Raw genomic sequence first — 18,130 nt, 5'->3', positions numbered from 1 at the left:
TCCTGCTCTCCTGGGTTCTCCTAAGCCACCTCTGGAGAATTTCCTTTTGTAACACTTGGCCTGTTCGACACCCACGTGGTCTGTGACGTGCGGCTTCAGACAAAAGCAGAGCTTGGAATACTTCAGTTTTCTTTGCAGTATTTTTCTCCTGGTAAACTTGACTGAGCAGTAAGTTTCTCCCAGTGTGGCATGTCCTGAATGCTGTCATGTATTGTAATTATGCCGCCGGTTGAGGCATTTGGATGTGCTGCAGGGTAAGATCCTTTGAGCAGCTGTCTCTCGTGTGAGATCCGTTGTTTGATGTGTGATGGGAAGAGCAGCAGGACTGTTGGGTGGCAGTGCTGGACAGATAAAATGGTGCTTTAGAGCAGCAGAGGTGAGAGGACAGCTCAGAAGGGAGCTGCCATTTCCTTCCAGACGGGAGTTTGGATGTGTGCTGCTGCTGTGGAAGCTGAGCCTTCAGCATTGCCAGAGCTTGTGTGTTTTGCTGGGGGAATGCATGGCAGGAGAGCAGCCAGCATCCATTGGAATGCTGCCTGAGGGAGGGAGAGTGAATTCCTCTTTCCTGAGATGTTCTGCCCAGCAGAGCAATGGATGTGCTTCCCCCAGGTTATGGGGGTGCCGGTTTCAGGGGCTGCTGAATGTCTGTGACCGAGACCAGAGCAGGCAAATGTTTGAATCAGACCTTGGAAATCATCAGAACAGTCCCTTTTCCCTTTAAAAAAGGCAAAGGAAGCTTCAGCTCCACCAACAGGACAGTCTGTGCTGAACTTCTTTCTTATTTTTTGGCAGATTGAGTGTATTCATGTCCTGTCACAGCCCTCAGCTCTGGGGGAAAGCTGCTGAGGAAAGGGCACGTTTCACCGGCAGCTGCTTTAGGAACGAAAACCAGATCGAACCCAGAGAAAAGTACCTGAACACTGATGGTGGCTGTCAGCTTTTAATCTGTGTTCTGAAGGAGGTTCACAAGAGGGGAGGGTGTGCCTCGCCCTTTTTCATCTCCAAATGCTTGCTGGTGCCTGCAGCTGCTCATAGCTTAAGGTTTGGTCCTGGTTCTGCTGCCCTTGGGGAGTGGAGCATGTCGGAGTTATTTGGGAGGGGTTGTGGGCTGGACTCGTCTGAAATGCTGCCACATGGGCTGGAAATTCTAGTGAAACCAAGTGACCAGAACTTTCTATCTAACAAACATTATTCTCCTTGACAGGGAATAATAGTGTTGGGCTGTGGCTGCAGCCCCAGGGGGTTGCTGTGTCTTTTTTTGGGGAGGTGTAATTCTTTGCTTGAAAGAAAAACCTGTGTGGCTTCATGTAGGGAACCGTGTCTTTGACCTGGTTTGTGATTCTGTCTTTACTTCAACCAACCAAACCCCAATTCCTCTCCAAGAAGATGCCCGGGGCAGATCATCCAAATGCTTTTAATAAACAACTTCATTATAAAAAAATGCTTTCAATTTGGGCTTCATTTGCAAGAGCTAATTTTAGTGATGAACCGTACATTTCCTAATGGCACTTAATTACAATTTAAAAACCTTGTTTACAGCCCCCAAAATACTCCATTAAAAGAGGTTTTTCACTGTGTGGAAAAGTGCTAGAAAGTTTCTTTTTAGAAAACCAATTGAGCTTTAACAATGGGAAGTTTCTGGCTTTGGCAGCTGTAGCTGCAGGGAGGGAGGTCAGGGCACAGGGCCTGTCCAGATCCAGCACAAGAAGGGACAGCGTGAGCAGCAGCCTCGGAGAGGGACACCCCAACTCTTCCACCCACTCCCAGGGCTAATCCCCAAATCTTTTACCTTCCTAGGGTGTGTCCACTGGCTCCTGGGGCAGATGGCAGAGCTTGTGCTGGGGCAGCCCTGCCTGGGAGAGGGTCCTCAGCATGACTTGTGGCTGCAAAGGTCCCTCAGTAGCTTTTCCTCCAGCAGCAGTTTTGGAGCTCAGCTGCTCCAGGGGTGAGTCTTCATGGTTCCACAGGTTCCTTTTCGTGCCTCTCGGAGCACCTCGGCAGACACCTCTTACGTTCTTCATCAGCATCCTCGTTTAACTGGTACAATGTTACAAAGCAACCTTTCCAAAAATTGTTCCTAGGTACGGGTGGGAAAATCCCACGAAGCAGCAAGGCTGAGGCACTCAGTAGGGTGAGGAGATCCCACAAACTCCAGAGAGGCTTCTAGCAGAAGTTATGGGATGTGCTGAAGTTTGCAGGTTCCCGCACCCTTCTGTTGACCCTGAAGTGGGTTGTGCTGCTGAGGGCCATGAGCAAAGCTTGTGCTACCTTCAAGTGCAAGACACTGACTGCAGAGGGAAAGGGCTGCAGGCAGGTGTGTGGTCTGTTCACCTGGATGACAGAGGTGTGTCTGTCCCTGTCCCACAGGCTTTGGAGTCATCCCCTGCCCACTCAGTACCTTCTGTGGTTATCCACTTGCATAGTAGTCTAAAACAAAGATACAATTTGTGAACAGAGGGTGAGACTGAAGGTGAAGAGAGCTGTGAAAGTGAGGGACAGCTGGTTTTTAATGAGACACTGTAACATTGAGGGTTCTTCCCCTAACTGAAAATGAAGAACTGACCTATTTAATAGTATTAAAAAACCCAGATTCCAAATTCCCTATTTTTTATCATTCGCTAATGCCTTTAACTTTCCTTGTCACTGTGATCTTGTGATACAGAGAAGCTCCCTCTGTGTCATGTAGGAACTTTGTATGTGCTCATATTTAGGCACTGGTGGAAAGGACAACACAGACCAAGCTTCAGCCACGAGCACACAGTGAAGAAGGTGTTTCAGGCTCCTCCTGGAGCCCACCTGTGCACATGAAAATAGAATGTGCTTTGGAACAGGAAAGTACATCTCCTGGTGTGGAGAAAGCAGAGTGTGAGCCGTTTTCTGGTCTCATTTCTGATCACCAGTTCCACTTTTTTTTTCCTGTGCCAGTCTGAAGCGTTTAGTGGCGAGTGGTCTGTGGGAACACGTGGAGCTGGCAGACTGCACTCTGGGAGAGGACTGGAGCCACAAGAATGGCTGAAACATGTGGAAGGATTCCTAAAGGATTCCCCTTATTCAGCAGAATGAAGCAAGTCTGTCCCTGGGTGCAGGGAATAGCCAGAGGTGAGCCTGATGAGTGCACGGATTGGGCAGCAGGGACAGCAGAGGGGTCTGCTCACACCAGGGACATGGTGATGGTGGGGAGCAGGAATAGTGGTCCTGTAAGGCAGCTGGGTCAGTGGTAACTGTCTCCCTGGGCAGCTTCCAGCTGCTTCCCGAGGGAGGCTTGGTATGGCTGTGGCCCTGTTACAGGGAAACAGGCACAGAGAGGGTGAGAAGTGCCAGGGCTGGGGATCAGGGTGAAAACAGAGCCCAGCTTTCTCCAGTCCTAGTCCAGCAGGTCAGACTAAACCACACCACCTTCTCTTTACCACACCGGGGTTGGGCAGGATGGGATTCAGAGCTTCACGGGGCGATTCCCATCTCTGAGAAGTGGGAAAAAATACCAAAAAGAAGTTATGGGAAAGAAGCAAATTTTGGATGAGGTTGGAAACCTGAAGTGCTTCTATTCGAGCCATTCACCCACCTCACTCTGGTGGCAGAATATCTCCAGGGCTTGGGCAGGCAATTAACTAAAAATAGGCACCTGAGGGAGAATTCAGTCAGCCTGACTAACCAGGATTAGAGAGGATAAGCAAGAAGGTCGGGTGATGGGAAAAGCATCTTTGAAGATTTCTTTGTGGAAATTTTAATTGCAGGCAGCAGAAAATGCCTCCTCAGGGTTGTTCTGTCCTGACAGCAAAGGTGGTGCAATGGCAGAGAAAGGAAACGGGGATTTTTCAGTGAACTGCAGGAAATCTTCCCAGCAGCTGCTATTCACCTGTCAGCAAGGAAGGAATTAAAGAACAAAGAGCTGAGCTCACAACAAAAGTACTGAAATCATCAATCTACTGAAGGGAGAAAAGGGATTCCAGCTGAAGTGACACCATTTTTCAACACTGAGGCTAAAGAGCAGTGCTGTTGTGAGACAGAGAACGGGCTCTGTCACAACATGGTGTGTGGGTATTCTGTCAAGTGAAATTCAGTGGAAGAAAATGCAAGAAAGATAACGTGTGGTTCCTTCCTACAAATGGATTTTAAGTGAGCTGTAATCCCGTGGGGGAAAAGATCTTCAGCCTTTCACAGGGCTCTGGCAACCTGAGCCTGGAAGGACAGGTGAGTTAACCCTCTGCTGCCAGGGAATGGCTTGGCTATTTGCTAGCGAGTGAGCTGGAATAATTATTAGTAGTGGGATATTAAGTCCTTGGCTTTTTGAGAATCCAGGGTCTGATTTATAAAGGCTGGCAAGTTCATATCCTGTTCTTTTGCTGACTGGAGCTCTATGGGTTTTTATCTTATATATATATATATATATTTAGTGCAGTCTTGACTGTTCCTATTCCTGTCCTCTTGGACATCCCCCAAGTCAGCCACCCTTTAAAATATTTATTGAACTAAACCCTCCTGACCAATTACTCGCTGTAGTCACTCCTCTTGCGCTCAGTCTGGTGCCACCTGTGAGCCAGGTGTGCCAGGAGCAGAGAGATCACAGTGGGGTGGTTCACAGGGCTCTGCTGGGCTGACTCATGGCCATGTCCTGGCCCCAAACTCATGGTCCAAACCAAACAAAAACCCAAACCAAACTCTTTGTGGGATTAAGTTTTTTTTTTTTTATATATATATCACATAACCAGCACAGTGTCTGCCATTGCCTCATGCACAAAGCCCTGCACAAACAGCACAGAACAGATTCCAGGCTGTGCTGCAGCAATCCCCCTCACAGCGTGCCAAGGTTACCCCTTACCTCCAGTTGCACTGGCAGGAGCTTGGCTAAGCTGACTTCCACTGGTTTTCCTAATAGCTTGATACATATTTCCTAATGGACTGGGATTCTCAAGTGCTGTAGCTTAGGTGCTCAAAGTTTTCTCTTATGAACAGGTAAAAGTTAATTATAATATAATGTGTTCTGTGAATTGCACACTCGCTATTTCAAATGGAAGTAGTCTTACTGGTTCTAGAGTGGCTGATAAAATACTTGCAGATTAAACTCTGTTGTGGAACAGGAACTTGGAATTTGTTTTCCTGGAATCAGTTCCAGTGCTGTATCTGACATGTTGCCTTTGCTGGGTTAGACTCTCCTTGCATTGACAAAGGTTATGACAGTTCTGCTTGTTAGAGTAGCTGTGGAAAGCAAATCACACGTGCAAATCATAGCAAAATGAATTCCATTTATTCTTTGACAGACTACTGGTAGGAAAAAGATGCCTGGCTCTAAGTTTAGCTACCACTGCTAAAGGAATTCCAGTGATGACATCTGTTCAGAGTACAATGCAGGCAGAAAGCAAGAAAGCTGAATGTTCTGCATGGGAGAAGGTGTGTGATGGCATTGCATAAATCTGATAATCCTCACTGGCAGTGAGTGATCAGTTCTGACCATTTATTTCTCAAAAATAATAATAATCCTCTCAACTGAAGACAGGGATAAGGCTTGCATATAACTGGTAACAGTGTGAAGTTCTTTTAATTTGCAAAGAGCAAAGCAATAGAAGACAGGCCTGAGGTATTCAATGCCGGTAAACAGACTGGCTGCAATGCCCTGTTTACCTTTGCTAGGTTAGAGAACAAGAAGGCACTCATTGGACTTGGAAAGGCAACATTTTCCAGTGGAGAAAAGGAAAAAAGTACTGCATTCAACTCGGGGAGATCATTGCCACAGGATATTGCTGAGGTAAATAAATCTTATATTACATTTTGATACAAAAGTCTTATTTGCAGCATTGCTGGCTAACCTAAAACAACCGATCTATGTCCTGGAGAATCAATGGATTGCTAAAGAGTCATTCTGGGAAGAATTACTAAGCTAAATTAAAAACAAAATTCTGGAGTAAAACGGAAGAGGGACAAGCCTGTGAGCCAGTGAGGCCTGGCTGGTGTCACACAGTGGGGATCATGGCTCAGCAGGGAGGAATCTGCATCGACTGAAGGGGATGTGCTCTGGGGAGATGAGGGAGGACAGCATCTGGCTTTGCCCAAGGAGCTGAGATAACAGAGTAGAGGTAGATTTTGCATCTTCTAGATTTATGGAGAACAACATTGACAGATTTCCTGGTTTATATTGGCCTACAATGGTTCCCCCATGCTGAGGTACAAAGATCTGCCTGTCCATAGACATAAACACGCATCACTGCACAGTGAGTGACCTCCTTATGTCCCCACCTGCAGTACAAGTGCCCAGGAAAACGGGAGCAGGAGACAATACAGATGCTAAAGGACATCAGCAGCTGGCTGCCACTTCCCAGTGTAACCCTTCTGCCCTGGCAGGTAGGCAGCCCATGGGAGAGTTTAAGAGGTGCGGCAGGGAGCAAGGGACAGAGGACTTTAACTTCAGGAGGGAAGGCTCGAGAAGGGGAGAACAAAAAAGGCCACTGGAACCAAATCCAAAATGAAAGGGTGACTGCAGGCCCAAACCCTCAGCATTTGTTAAAACTACTGGTGTTGGGGAAAATGCTTCAGATACACAAACAGAGTGTAACATGAAGGTGGGACCAATTTTTCCTCAATTTTTGGATATTACCACCACTGAGGTCAAAATATACCTCGAGATTGCTTCCTGGACAAGCCAAAAAGAGTGCTGACCTCGTTGAATGGTTATGGTAAAAAACCCCGAACCCCAGAAACTCATACTCTGTTCCTCATCCCAAGGGAACCCAGGGAGCAGGGCCTGCAGCCTGTTCTCACCCACGCCTGGTAGGCCAGTGCTCGATGTCCTGAGCTCCTCACCCAGCTCTCTCACATGCTTTGGTTTCCAGATCTCTTTTCCTGGGGGAGATATTTAAGAGGGCTCTGTCCATACACCACACACCAAGCTAAGCTGTGAGAGCTGCTCCATCCCCTTCACATGGAATAGCCAGCGAGAAAAAGTGGGAAGTTGCTGCCTGCAGGGGCAGAGGCTGAAGTGGTCCGAGAGCAGTGTATTTCCCCATGGGGGAAGAACATGGTAAGTGAAGAGAAATCAGTGCAACCTGACTTCGCTGTGTAAACAGTGTTCTAGCTACACCAGAGATGAACCCAGTGTATTCTGGTGCCTCCTATTTTTGTAATGGCTGGCAGAAACAGGTTTGTGTTGTGTAAACAATGTTCACTGTAACAACTTTAACCTAATGGCTCCTGAAGAAGAATGAGGTGACGACGCTGAATTCACTATGTAAACGGGCTTGTTGCTTAACACTGATGTGGAGTAAGCTGTGTTGGGCGATGGGATGAGAGGTAGTGGGGAAGGACAGCCTCTTCCCCATTGGCTTCATACAGAGAGGGTATCCTGACTTCTTCTCCATGTGGAGGTGTTGGCTGGTTTGCCAGAATTGCAGTGTGGTAACACGAAATGGAAGCTGGACTCTTCAAAAGTTTAGCCCAGGTTGAAAGAGCCTCAACTCCTTCTCGGGGACAGTCCCTTCCCAGAGAGGAACACAGCTCCAGGATTCTCAGGGAAGGTCAGTGCTAAGCGCGGCTCCTGATTCACAGATTGAAAATTAGATAAAATATATCCAGTCTATTAGCTGAAATCTTTCCTCTGTACAGGACTGGGACTCACAATGGGGTATCAGCTGTTCCAGTCTACAAGTGCTCCCTCCGAGATCAGAAACCTCCCGTCCGCCCCAGCTCTGCAGAGCTTTCGCACCCCCAGGGAAGGAAGAGTTGTGCGTTTTTAAGGCTCTCCATCTCCACGAAAGGGTGGCTGAAAGACCTGTTCTCCAGTGCTATTTCCAGCTCATTGGAACGCCTGGTGGAACCGTGGCAGCGTGGTTGTGCTCAAGCTGGAGGTGAAGACGGGGGGCAACGAATGGAGGGGCCCAAAGTTCAGCGAGGCCCCGGCTCCGGGAGACTCTTGAGGTTGGTGTTGCAAAGTGGTGAGCAGTGGCTGCGCCTCCCCCTGCGAGTAGCCCATGACCAATCCCCCCGACGACACAGGCGGATTGCAAGGAGGAAGATTTAGGGGGAGGAAGCCAAGAAGATGAGAAAAGTCCATGTTAGCAGCACAGAGAGCCTCTGAGAGGTTAGCAGGGCTCTTGGAAAGCAAAGCCTCGTCCAGGGCGGGTGGCTGAGGCGAAGAGGACTGAGGCTCACCAGATGAGAGAGACAGGCTGCCAGGGAAGTCTGACAAAAAGCTGTCCACCTCTACTTTGGGTAGTTTCTCAGGCAAATATGAGGTAGATCCAAGCTGATACTTTGGAGGAGGTTGCGGTGGGGAGGAGATGGGAGAAGAAGACTCCAGAGGATAGCTCATTCCCATTGGAAGAGAATTAGGAACCAAAGAATGGGGCATGCCTGAGCTTGGCATGGTTTGGAGATGCGTGCTGTACATGCCCACAGGCAGCATGCCCGGGAAGCTCTTACCACCCATCACGTCTCTGGATGCCATGCACAGGACGGGGCTCAGCTCTTCCTTCACTGCGACAGAGGAGCTGCAGCTGAGCAGACCCAACATGTCAACTGGCTCCGTCTTAATCTTCAGCAGTTCCTGGGAGTGGCTTTTCTTCATGTGCCTGGTCAGGTGATCTTTCCTCCCAAACCTCTGAGCGCAGTACTGGCACAAGAAGTCCTTCCTGCCCGTGTGCACCACCAGGTGCCTGCGCACGTCCTTGCGGGTGTAGAAGCGCCGGTCGCAGTGGTCGCACGGATGCTTCTTCTCCTTCGCCCCGCCGGACGCGCGCCTGGAGTGAGCTTTGAGGTGCTCCAGCAGGACCTGGGTGCTCTCGAAGGTCTGCAGGCACACCTTGCAGCTGAGGTCACCGCTGGCGGCCGCGTGCATGGCCAGGTGGCGCCTGAAGCCCAGCTTGGTGTTGTAGTTCTTGCCGCACTCGGGGCAGTGAAGGGCCTCCTTGTTGGGGTCGTGGGTCTGCAGGTGGTTCCGAAGGTGGTCCTTCCGGTGAAACATCTTCTCGCAGTACATGCACTGGTGAGGCTTCTGAGCAGAGTGCGTGGCCATGTGCCTTTGGGGAGAAAAGCAGGAAAGGTTAGGCAAGCGCCCAGCCCCTCAGGGGACACAGGCTACCTGTCCAAAATTTTCCTCGCGTCCTACACTTTACGCCACAAAAATCCCAGATGGCGTTTTACCACCACTAAAGGTCAGGCTCAATGTTTCAGACAACAGGTACAGAGTCTGTCCCAGCAGTGCCTGTCCTCCCCAGAACACATCACCTCCGTGCAGGGGCACTGCAGCTGTCTCTCCTCAGCTCCTGCCCTCTGCTGAGGCTGCCAAAGGGCAACTGGCAAAGAAAACCTCAGTAGTTTGTGACACAAAGCGCTCCTCTGCAGGTTCTGAAGGACTTCAGCTCATCAGGAGGATCAGGCTGTGGCCAGGTCTGCTGACAGCCACTGTGCTCTGATTTCACCTTGGGATCTCACGCTCTCTGACACTGTGGTTCATCTAATTTCACGTTCCCGCTGATCACAGTTTAATTATTCTATGTTCTACTTCAGTACATAAATAGGAACTCTACTTCTTCATGCTGGAGCAACAGGTGCCATGGAATTATCTCTGTGGTTAAAGTCAGAGCTGGGGGCTTAAGAATGCAAATGCTATTCTTGCTTTTCTTTTTTTTAATCTGTGAACTTCACTTTTTGTTTCAATTTCCTCTTTAGTAAAACAGAAAAACAGCTCAAGCTCGGGATAAAGAGTTATCTGAGGCTCTCTGGAAGGCACTTAAAGAGATGCCAAGTATGGTAATGTCTGGGACTCAACTGCTTTGCAAGGTAAAAGGGCATTTCCCCTCCTCCAGCTTCTCAGAAATTCAAGCACAGACATAGGAGGGGAGGGGTTTTCCCCTGTTTTCTGGCAGTGCTGGGCAGAGGCGCTCACAGGTACCTACCTATAGAGCTTGTACTTGGAAGCAAAGGCCTTGCCACAGTGCAGCTGGGGGCAGTTGTAGGGTCTCTGCTCCGAATGGGAAAGCGTGTGAGTTCTCAGCTTGTCCACGTGAGGGAAGGAGGGCTCCGATAGTTCACACTGGCATTTTCCCTGACTTTCGGTCTCTTCACCTCTTGGTCTGGGCACTAATTTCCAGGCTGTCTCTTCCTCCTCCTGCTTTGCATCTTGAATCCAGTTGGGAACACTGGGAAAAAATGCCGTCATGGCAGGTCTAGTAGAGCAGGGCCATGTCAAGCAGAACTGGAGCCCGCGGGCGGCTCGCTGTGCTGGTGTCCCGGTGCAGTTCTCTGTTGGAGCCCTCTGTGACCAAACTGCTTTAACAGCCACACTTCTTCATCTGAAATCACAGAAGGCTGGTGTTAGGACACTGCATCCTTCACCCCTGCACACAGACACGTGTGAGAAGCATTTAACGAGCATTATGAACGTGACACAGTCTCCACCACGTTTTTCTTTCTTTTCTCCCTTGACCCGTTACCTGAATAAAAGCACGTTAAGCTTTTTCTGAAATACATTTTTTTTGCAACTATTAAAAGCCAGTGTTACCTGTTGGATGTATTTTCTCCTGAAACACTGTAGATAGGTGTCTCCTTGTAGCTCTAAATACCTTCCCCCATGTGTTTTTTGGATCATTGCTCTTCTCATTTTTTCATATTCCCACTTGCTCTTGGTCTCTGCTTACACGGAATTCCCTCCTAGAGCTTCTCAGAGAAACAAAGGTTCTCTTGTTTGGTTTTTTGTGTGGTTTTTTTTTTTCACATCCATTCTGCTGCCAACCCGCTGCACTGGGCAGGACCATCTCTGAGCAAACCAACCTGAACCATCACACGTGAGTGAACAAGGCTGAGGAATAAAACTCACAATTACCAGCAACACCACAGCTTTTCCAGGAAGGCAAGAGATGCTGCTCCTCTTCATGGTTGGGATTACTCACTGCATTTTCACTTCACGACTCTGAGGCAGATTCTGCCTCTCTGGATTAGCAACTTTTCTACAGGAATGAGCAATTTTTAATCCTTTTTTTTTTTTTCCCTTTGACACTCTCTTCCATTAATAATGGAAGCCCAAACTGTTTCCTGTTCAAAAAATAAACCTGTGAGCCCTGCTGGCTTTCATGTTGATGAACATCTACATTAACATCTCTTAGAAGCTGTTCCTGAGTTGTGTCTTGTTGGAGAAGTGCAATGTTTTTGAACAGTTCTACCACCACCTCGACTGTTAAACAGCCAGCTGAAATAAAAACGATCTCTCTCGCTTAATTTGGCCGCCAAAGAAACTCTTCTTAAAATAGCATCAAACCCTCGAGCTCTTTCTCGCTCCAGGATTGCTTCAGAGGAGGAACTTCCTGCTGCACATCAGCACTGAGTGCCAGTTGTGGGCAGGATGTGCAACTGCGAGGGAAAAAAAAAACCAACCCCTGGTAAGAAAAGCGCTCGGGGAACGTTGTGGAGAGCTGAAATAAGAATTATTTTGGGTGAAACATCAGCCTCAGTATGGAGTGGGAAACGCTGGGAAGTGGGATGGCTGTAAGAAAAGGGTGTTGCTGTGAGGTTTGGGAATGCCTGCTGAGAACAGAGCTACGGACTTGTGCAGTCTGAACCTACGTGGGCAGAGCGGAACAACAAAGGACCCAGAAAGTGATGTGACAAACTTGCCCCCACACCCCTCCTCAACCCCCGTGGCTCAAGAGCTGGTATTTCTACCTCTGTTAAAAAAAAAACACAAAAAAAAACAACCCAAGCTGTTTCTCTACCTCCTGCTCCGCAGGTCTCCGGGGAGTCTCCGCCACTCTCGCCAGGTGGTTGCTCCTTTCCCTCCGAACGAGCTCGGCCATCTGGGCCAGTTTCAAAGCTACCTGGAAGAAGACGGAGTTGGGGTGTTGGTTATGTTTGTGAGTAAATTATAAAGAGTTTTAAGGTGCTGTCGCAACCGCCATGCAAACGGCGGAGGCGCCGGGGGAAGGGGCCGCGAGTTGAAACTCGCGGCCCCCCACCCCTCCGCCGTTTGCCTCGGGAGCCAAACGAGGGACACACACACCCCCCAATCGCCCCGCAGGATGAAGCAGCCCCCTTGGAGTGCGACCACATCGCCCACCCCACACCCCAGCCCTGAGGGGTGGGAGGCGGGCCCGGCCTACGCTCCCCCCCCACCTCATCCTCCTCCTCCTCACACGCCCCCCTGCCCCCCTGAGGGCACCCCGCCGCCCAGGGGGAGGGTGCGGCCGTGCCGCCGCCCCTCTCCGCGGTGCCGCCCCCTCTCTCTCTCTCCTTCTTTCTCGCCCCCCGTCTCGCCGCGCTCACCCCGTTCCCCCGGGCCCCGCCAAGCGCGGCTCCGGCCCCGGCCCCGGCGGCGCCATTGCGCGGGGGCCTTGTGGGAGTGACGTCACGCCTCGGTGGTGGCCGCCGGAGCGCCGCGCCCCGCGGGGCACGACGGGATGGTGGCGGCGGGGCCGGGCGGACGACGAGGACGAGGAGGGGGAGCTGCGATGGCGCTGCCGGGGCTGCTCCTTCTTATCCTGCTGCTCCTCCCGATGACGGCGGCCGCGGGGAGCGACGCGGCGCCCGCCTGGGACGCGGCCGGTTACCTGCTCTACTGCCCCTGCATGGGTGAGGGTCTCCCGCTTCGTTCCCCGGTGCATTCCCCCCTCCGCCGGTTCCTTCCCTGGCGCATCCCGCGGTGCATCCCCCCGGTGCGTTCCCTGGTTCATCCCCCGGTGCGTTCCCTGGTTCATCCCCCGGTGCGTTCCCTGGTTCATCCCCCCGGTGCGTTCCCTGGTTCATCCCCCGGTGCGGTCCCGGTCCCCATCCCCTGGTTGCATCCCCCGCCCCGGTGCATCCCCCGGTGCGGTCCCCGCTCCATCCCCGCTCTCGTCCCCTCTCGCAGGTCGCTTCGGGAACCAGGCCGAGCACTTTTTGGGAGCCCTGGCCTTCGCCCGAGCCCTCAACCGGACCCTGGCCGTGCCGCCCTGGATCGAGTACCGGCACCACCGCCCGCCCTACACCAACGTGAGCGCCCGGCGGGCGCGGGGAGGGAGCGGGAGGGGGACGGAGGGCAGAGCCGGAGCTCTCCCGGGGTTAGGATGTGAGCTCCGGGGGGACCAGGGAAGGGAGTGCCGGGGATGAGCTGCGGGCTGCGGGGAAGGCTCACTGTTCACGGGCTCTGTCCCCTCCCTTCCCTCGCAGCTGCACGTCCCCTACTCGGAGCACTTCAAGCTGGAGCCGCTCCGGCGGTACCACCGCGTGCTGAGCCTGGAGCAGTTCATGGAGCACCTGGCCCCCCTGCACTGGCCGCCCGGGCGGCGGGTGGCTTATTGCTTCGAGGCGGCGGCGCAGAGGAGCGCGGACAAAAGCACTTGTCCCATGAAGGTGAGTTATTCCTCGGCCCCGCGGGCGAGGCTTGTCTGCGCTGCGGTTCCGAAGCGAATGACCGACTCATTCAGGTCGCCGTTGATTTGCAAATTTGGGAGTTACCCACCTTGCAAATGGTGCTTTGCTTTTCACCCTTCATCCTTTTTTCTTTGTCTCCCAGCGATTGGGGATCTGGAAGATGGTCTGTGCAAGTAGATTTTATCACTTCAGACTTGATTGTGACTGGAAGGAGAACAGATGTGTATCTTATCTCCTGCTCTCTGTTTCCCAGCTGTGGTAGAGTTTTCCAGCCACTGTTACAGCAACCTCTCTTAACTACAAGTTTGAGGGCTGTAGTGTCTCTCTTTATGACAGCCTTTGCAGTAGTTCTCAGGTAGTTTTCCTTCCTGTGGCTCTGACCTGTGACAGACAGGCTGTGATTCTCCAGCTGCTTTCCTCCCAGAACAGAAAAACTCCAGCTTTGCACTCCAAGATCTTGCTAGATCTGCCTTGCAGGCTCTATGAATGCACTGAACAAACACTTCTCTCTTTTGCAGGATGGAAACCCGTTCGGTCCGTTCTGGGATCAGTTCCAAGTGGATTTTGATAAGTCTGAGCTCTTCAAGGGAATTTCCTTCAGTCCTGCATACAAGGACCACTGGATCCAAAGGTAGCAAGAAGATGGAAAAGTGCTGATAGGCTGCTGTGGGCATTTAGAGTCACTCATGAAAGCAGTCATGACTGTGTATTGTGAATTTACATGTTGGGGGAGAGAACTGAGGTGCTTAGTTAGCAATGTAATTAGAAATCTTAATATTTTTTCCATTAAATATTTGCTGAGCTCTTCCTGTGGGCACTATTAGGTGTGATTTCACCAGGTCAGATTGATTTCTGAGCCAGTAATATTTAATTATAGTTTTTATTCATTATTATTCATATGTAATTAATCTTCAAAACTCGTTTGGTTCTCATTTGCTGATCATCATTTTGCTGTTTCCCTCATGTTGTCAGAGATATGAGTGACTTGTGGTGGTTATCAGTAAGTCTGGGTGACAGAATTGCTCCAGTTTGGGAGAAAAATATGACCTCCCATTGCTGGGTAGTTCCTCACTGAGTGAACAAGGTTCTTAACTTTTTGTCTGTCTGATGAAAACTCTGAGGTAAAACACAGCAACCCAAATTTCTTCTGTCAGTGAGCTTTGTCAGATGGCAAAATGGTTAAAATTGATCTAAATTTGGAGCAATAGATGCTGCATATTTTGGGATATTCCTGGTTCCCATTCTAACCTTCACCTCAGTGGTAGTGCAGGATGGAGTGTGCAGGATTATGGCGTGTTTCAGACTGCTGGGGTTTGGTTTTCCACAGGTTTCCACCCTCTGAGCACCCTGTCCTCGCCTTACCTGGAGCTCCAGCCCAGTTCCCTGTCTTGGAGGAGCACCGGCCCCTCCAGAAGTACATGGAGTGGTCTGATGGAATGGTGAAGAAGGGAGAGGCCTATATCCAGTCTCTGCTGGTCCGGCCCTACGTCGGGATTCACCTGAGGATCGGCTCGGACTGGGTATGGCTCCGGCGTGGGTTGGTGACTATTGTGGTGGGGACAAAGCTGCCCAAAAAGGAGCTGTGCTGGGACAGCCACCTGATCCCTGCTGGCATTCAGGAGCTCCCTGTGTGTTGGCAGTGCCGTTGGGAACACACAAACAGGCAGAGGCTGGGAGCGTGGTGGTGATTTCTCACGCTTGCCCACTCAGACGTGGTACTTTGAACCTGAAAGGAGGTTGTTGTGAGATGCAGTTCAGCCTCTTCTCCCAGTGACAGGAAAAGGGGAAATAGCCTCAAGTTGTACCAGAGGAGGTTAAGGTTGGATATCAGGGGAAAATTCTTCACTGAAAGAGTGGTTAAGCACTGGCACAGAGCTTCCCAGGGCAGTGATGGAGTCACCATCCCTAGAAGTGTCCGAAAAACCAGGCAGACGTGACACTTTGCTGTATGGTTTAATGGGCACGGGGGTGTTTCATTCAAAGTCTGGACTTGATGGTCTTGGAGGCTTTCTCCAGCCTTAATAATTCTATGATTCTCTTTCCCTCTTCCAATAGAAAAACGCCTGCAATATGTTGAAGGATGGGACAGCCGGGCCTCACTTCATGGCTTCACCCCAGTGCGTGGGCTACGACCGGAGCGCTGCGGTGCCTCTCACCATGGACATGTGCCTGCCAGACCTCAGGGAGATCAAGCGTGCTCTCAAGGTCTGGGTGACAAAGATTGAAGCTAAATCCATTTATATCGCTACTGATTCCGAGCCCTACACGTCGGAAATACAGCAGTTCTTCCAAGGAAAGGTGAGTCTTCCAGAAACCCATTCTGGCAGGAGGGCTTGGGTTAAAAACCTCCCTGGGATTCTGGCCCGTGGCTGCTGTGTGTAATAGGTTATAGCCAAACATTGCCATCTCAAAGTGAATTCGACTCATAGCAATAAAAATTATCCTGTAAAACTCTTTGTTTCCCGGAGGTTGAAGAGCATTATCTGGCATGGTAGTAAGTATCTCCTTGAAAAGGGCTTAAATTAAATAAACCTAAGTGATTTTCAAAAATGTTCTGACGCTGATCTAATCATAGATGAGTTATAGGGCAGTGTAAGACAAACCCCCCTCTTTCTGTTGTGTATTCCCATTTCTAATACAATCTATTACACCAAGACATTGGATTGTAACATCAGCTGACTGTATTTATCCGCTTGCCTTGTTTCTCTGCAGCTCAAGGTTATCAGCTTGCAGCCAGAAGTGCCTCAGATTGATCTGTACATCCTTGGCCAGTCCGATCACTTCATCGGGAACTGCGTCTCTTCCTTCACCGCCTTTGTGAAAAGAGAGCGCGACATCCACGGGAAACCCTCCTCGTTTTTTGGCATGGACCACCCCCCCAGGTTACGGGATGAGTTCTGAGCAAAGGAGGAGCAGGCTCTATGGTTCTCAGGGCTGTGAGCTCAGCCCTTGGTGCTGCAGGTTCCCCCACGTGCAGAGTCACTGCCGGGCTGCCCACACCTGCTCCTGCCCCCTGACGCTCCTCATGGTCCTTTCTAGACTGTTCTCTCTGACGTCTCCTGTATTTCCAACGTGAGGTCAGATGGAAGTTCTAAATCCCGTAGTTTATAGGGAACTATAAACTACATATAGTTTTTTAAGCTGTAGTTTTTTATAGCTCTCCATTCTCGCTCTTTGGGGCTCACCAGCAGTCGTGATGAAGCAGCTGCTCAGATTTCCTCTTTTTTTTTTTTTTCAAATCTTAACTCTTATCTGGAGATGTTTTGAAGCTTCTTGCTCAAAACTGACCGTAATTGGTTCTTTTAATTGCAAAAGTATTGTCAGGCATATCAGGATCCCTGGAAAGGGCGTGCAAGGTGAAGCTCAGGACTGAAAAAGCTCTGAGTTTATTGAGGGCAGCTGTTGCCTTACCAGACCTGTGTCACTTCAGTGCCTCAGTGTCCCTTTCCCTGTCCAAAGAGATTCCATTCCCAGTGCTGGGGGGCCCTGGATCCCTTCAGCAGTGCTGGAGGAGCACAGTGGGGCACAGTGGCAGCTGCTGGTTCAGCCTCTACGTTGACGTGGGCGAAGGCACGTGCAGGGACACAGGAGATCTGTCACAGCCAGGCCAGAGGTGGAGATTTAGGGCTCGTAGCTTTGTAGCTGTTGATGTCGGTGAGGTCTGTAGTAGGAGTGAAACTTTGAGCCAGGATTATTAAAGTAGCTAGTAAGTGGGGTTGGGTACGTCGTGCTTGGGTCTATGGTAGTGGTTTCTCTTTGGTTTTGTACTTTATAAAATAACCCCTCTGAGAGCATTACCCTTGTCTGGGGGGCAGTTCCCAGGGGAGATGACTCTGGAAAGTTACTGTTTGTTGATGGGGAAGCAGCAGCCCAGACCTCTCCGTTTGGCCCAGTACAGTTTGGTGCTGGTAACACTGACAGTCCCAACATGGTGAGACTCAACTTGACCCATGCCTTTGGTGCTTCTTTGACTTCATTTTTTGGTCCAAAGACTGATTACAGAAATCTTCCTTTTTTAAAAATGCCACTTGTGTGAGTCTGTGGTACCAGAGCTGCTGCTGCCTCCAGTGCACTGCTGTGGTCCAAACAGTGGTGTTATGGGGTTTTACTCTACGTATCTTTTTTTATGGTGGTCTTTTCCTCCTTGGAGTCACTCCTGAGCATTCAAGGAGTTTGAAGGCTGAAGGAAGCGAGCAAAAAAGGGCTAATTGAGACAGTTCCCCAGGAATCAGGGTGGCAAAGACTCATCTCTTATTTCCTCAAGGCTGGCTTCAAAAATCATTGGATCTGGGGGAAAATCATTGGGTTTGGGGCCTCTGGGAGCCGGGCTTCTGGAGACCTTGCTCCTCCTCAGTGTTTCATACAGTTCACTGATCTTGAGCGATGCCCTCAGGGCTGCCATGCCTCGCTGCAGAGCAAGGGGAGCCTTTCCCTGCACTGTTGGGAAGACGAAGTATTAAAAGGTTAGGGGTGGGGTATTTTTAGAAAATAATTTTAAAAAATTATTTTGTATTAATAAAAACTTGATTTTGTATTCACTGGCAGTGCCCCGACATTCCTTCCTCCACCACGGGAGTCTGTGCTAGCAGGGCTGTGGTAGCAGTGCACTGGAGGCGCTGCTGCGGCCAGGACAGCGCCGTTATAGGGAGGGCTTAACTCTAAATGCCTTTTATTTACGGTGGTCTTTCCCTCCTTGGGAGCATCCCTGAGCTCTGACGGAGTTTGCAGGCTCCTGCCCTGGGGGCGCGGCGGGTCGGGGGGGGGGGGGCAAACCCCGGCCCCTTTGGCGTGGTTGAAGCCG

At 50.6% G+C, this 18,130-nt stretch overlaps 2 protein-coding genes across 2 annotated transcripts; one reads left to right on the top strand and one right to left on the bottom strand.

Annotated features, from left to right (window-relative positions):
• Window positions 1–5,228: 5,228 nt before the first annotated feature.
• PLAGL2 (PLAG1 like zinc finger 2) lies at window positions 5,229–12,311 on the bottom strand. The gene is made up of 4 exons (XM_050313479.1): window positions 12,244–12,311; window positions 11,697–11,798; window positions 9,885–10,280; window positions 5,229–9,005 (listed from the first exon to the last, which is right to left on the bottom strand). Exons 3-4 carry the CDS (start codon window positions 10,145–10,147, stop codon window positions 7,784–7,786), a joined length of 1,485 nt encoding a protein of 494 aa, XP_050169436.1. The 5' UTR covers window positions 10,148–10,280; window positions 11,697–11,798; window positions 12,244–12,311; the 3' UTR covers window positions 5,229–7,783.
• Window positions 11,988–17,868, top strand: POFUT1 (protein O-fucosyltransferase 1). The gene is made up of 7 exons (XM_050313481.1): window positions 11,988–12,549; window positions 12,827–12,948; window positions 13,126–13,308; window positions 13,848–13,960; window positions 14,657–14,849; window positions 15,385–15,627; window positions 16,042–17,868. Exons 1-7 carry the CDS (start codon window positions 12,378–12,380, stop codon window positions 16,228–16,230), a joined length of 1,215 nt encoding a protein of 404 aa, XP_050169438.1. The 5' UTR covers window positions 11,988–12,377; the 3' UTR covers window positions 16,231–17,868.
• The last annotated feature ends 262 nt before the right edge of the window (window positions 17,869–18,130 follow it).

This window comes from Myiozetetes cayanensis, unplaced genomic scaffold (assembly GCF_022539395.1).
Source record: "Myiozetetes cayanensis isolate MyiCay16 unplaced genomic scaffold, myiCay2020 scf19, whole genome shotgun sequence".
Taxonomy (NCBI): Eukaryota; Metazoa; Chordata; class Aves; order Passeriformes; family Tyrannidae; genus Myiozetetes; species Myiozetetes cayanensis.
Note: the sequence above shows the minus strand (reverse complement) of the source record. Positions and strands in the feature narration are given on the sequence as shown.